This window comes from Austrofundulus limnaeus, unplaced genomic scaffold (assembly GCF_001266775.1).
Source record: "Austrofundulus limnaeus strain Quisiro unplaced genomic scaffold, Austrofundulus_limnaeus-1.0 Scaffold33, whole genome shotgun sequence".
Classification (NCBI taxonomy): domain Eukaryota; kingdom Metazoa; phylum Chordata; class Actinopteri; order Cyprinodontiformes; family Rivulidae; genus Austrofundulus; species Austrofundulus limnaeus.
This window is the reverse complement of record NW_013952435.1, coordinates 53028-55019: the sequence shown is the minus strand read 5'-3', so window position 1 is coordinate 55019 and position 1992 is coordinate 53028. Positions and strand designations below refer to the sequence as shown.

General features: G+C 40.4%; 1 protein-coding gene across 1 annotated transcript in view; it reads left to right on the top strand.

The window, feature by feature from the left end:
* The window catches only part of klhdc3 (kelch domain containing 3), a gene marked incomplete in the record, with an annotated part of 44806 nt that overhangs the window by 4127 nt on the left and 38687 nt on the right, over positions 1–1992 (top strand). Inside the window, 1 exon segment of the mRNA XM_014005895.1 lies at positions 657–891. Within this exon segment, the coding sequence (XP_013861349.1) occupies positions 657–891 (235 nt within the window).

Below are 1992 nucleotides of genomic sequence, written 5' to 3'. Positions count from 1 at the left end.
TCTGTGGACTGATTGTATTTGTTTAAATAATTGTTATGGGCAGGTTATAATATAAAAAATGTTTGTCATAATTATGTCTTGTGATTATTTGACAGGAGTTTTACTTTTAAACTGTAAATGTATTTAATTTAGTTATGTTAGTCATGATAGTTTAGTTATGATGTAAATACAGTAAAAATTAAACCAAGATTTAGAATAATTATCGTTTTGATCCATACATTAGTAATGTCTGACTGGGCCTCGTGCCTCTTTATGTTCAATAAATTGGGCCCCGAGTTCAAAAAGGTTAAAAACCGCTGGTTTAAGTATCAAAACGTAGCTTTTAAAGCAGGAATCTGAAAACATGATTTGGTCATTTTGATGAACTTTGACTTGATCCTTGTTTTGATGTGATTCATGGTGCTGGTGTCAGTTTTGATGTTCCTCTGAAAGCGAGGTTTGAGGCCCACTGGGAGGGAGCAGAGAGAGGAGTGAACAGAAAGAACAAGCGCTGGTAGGTGTGGGTCTAATCACCTCTTAAAATACTCACCCAGCTTAGAAACAGGGGCTGGAGAGCCTGTCAGCACCAGCCGAGAGAACAATCCCACTGTGATTTCCTCTCTCTGCACTTGTTGTGGTGGGACGCGCTGCCTCACGTCTTCTGGTTTGGGCGGCAGGATCCGGCGGCATGGGCTCTGACGGGGCGACACAGTGATGGTGTAAGGACTCGGGGAGGCTCAGAGGTGCCTGCGCGGGGAATGTTGCGCTGGTCGGTGCACCTGGAAGGAGGGCCGCGGAGAGTCAACCATGCTGCTGTGGCGGTGGGCCACAAGGTTTACTCCTTCGGGGGCTACTGCTCCGGGGAGGACTACGAGACGCTGCGGCAGATCGACGTGCACGTTTTCAACACAGGTGAGGCTGGAAGCTTTTTTAAATTTTCCTTAAACACTGATTTTTCTAATTAAATGGTTCAAATAGTTGCTCTAATCATCAAATCCAAACGGTTATAAGTTTTAGTTATGCAGCGTTTGGGTTTTTGCGCCCAACTAAACTTCAAACTTTGCGTTGTGGTCGGTGACATAGTTCCTGACAGTTATTTGTCAGTTGCTCTGTCACAAACACAGCTGTTGTTCTGTAAACGTTTTGCCCCGGTTCCTRTAAAACCGTTCCTTGTAACCCAGTTACTGGAGCTGTTTTGGTCAGCCAGCTGCTTCRCAGTTTTCACCGTTACTTCAGTCTGCTGATCCCACCTTCCGCTGCTGTTTCTTTAAAGAAATAAAATGAAGGATCAGTAGAACGGGACCTGCAGCTGAATATATTTTAATACTTTGAACTTTCTTCGTTCTTTACATATTTGTTTTTACAGCAAAGCTGTTTATAGTAAAACACTCAAAGTAATGAATGAATTCCAACTGAATTCTGTAATAAATAATGTAAAGTAAGAAAAACACCTGTGCTTTAATGGACGAGCTGAACCAGAATCAAAATAAAAGTCAGTGTTTCATTAGAGTCACCATGGTAACCTCAGACCTGTTTCTGTCTGTCACTCCCTGAAGTAATAGAGAGGCCTCAAACAGCCACTGTGCAAGAGAAGAGTTTTATGTAGATGATGATACAAAGAAGGTTTTTACATAAAATCACGAACATTGTGGACAACCAACGGCTAAAATGCTTAGAAACCAGGTGACCGTGTGATCGGTTGGTGAAGCTAACGGCTAACGCTAATGGGGGAGACTGGATTTCCCATCACTGTACATGTTGACAACAGAGCAGAAAAAAGGACTGACGATGTAGAAATCATAAAAAAACTATTAAAAATAATAGTAACACAGTTATTATTAATATTTTACAGTTTATATAATCTATCTAATGTTTTAAATAATGTCAGAAAAGCTGTTTATGTTATAGATTTATTAACAGAAGATAAACAGGAAAACGTCTCATTTTAAAAAAACAAGTCATCAGATTTGATCTTATTTAGCTCAATGTGATCTGTGCAGAACATAATGTAAC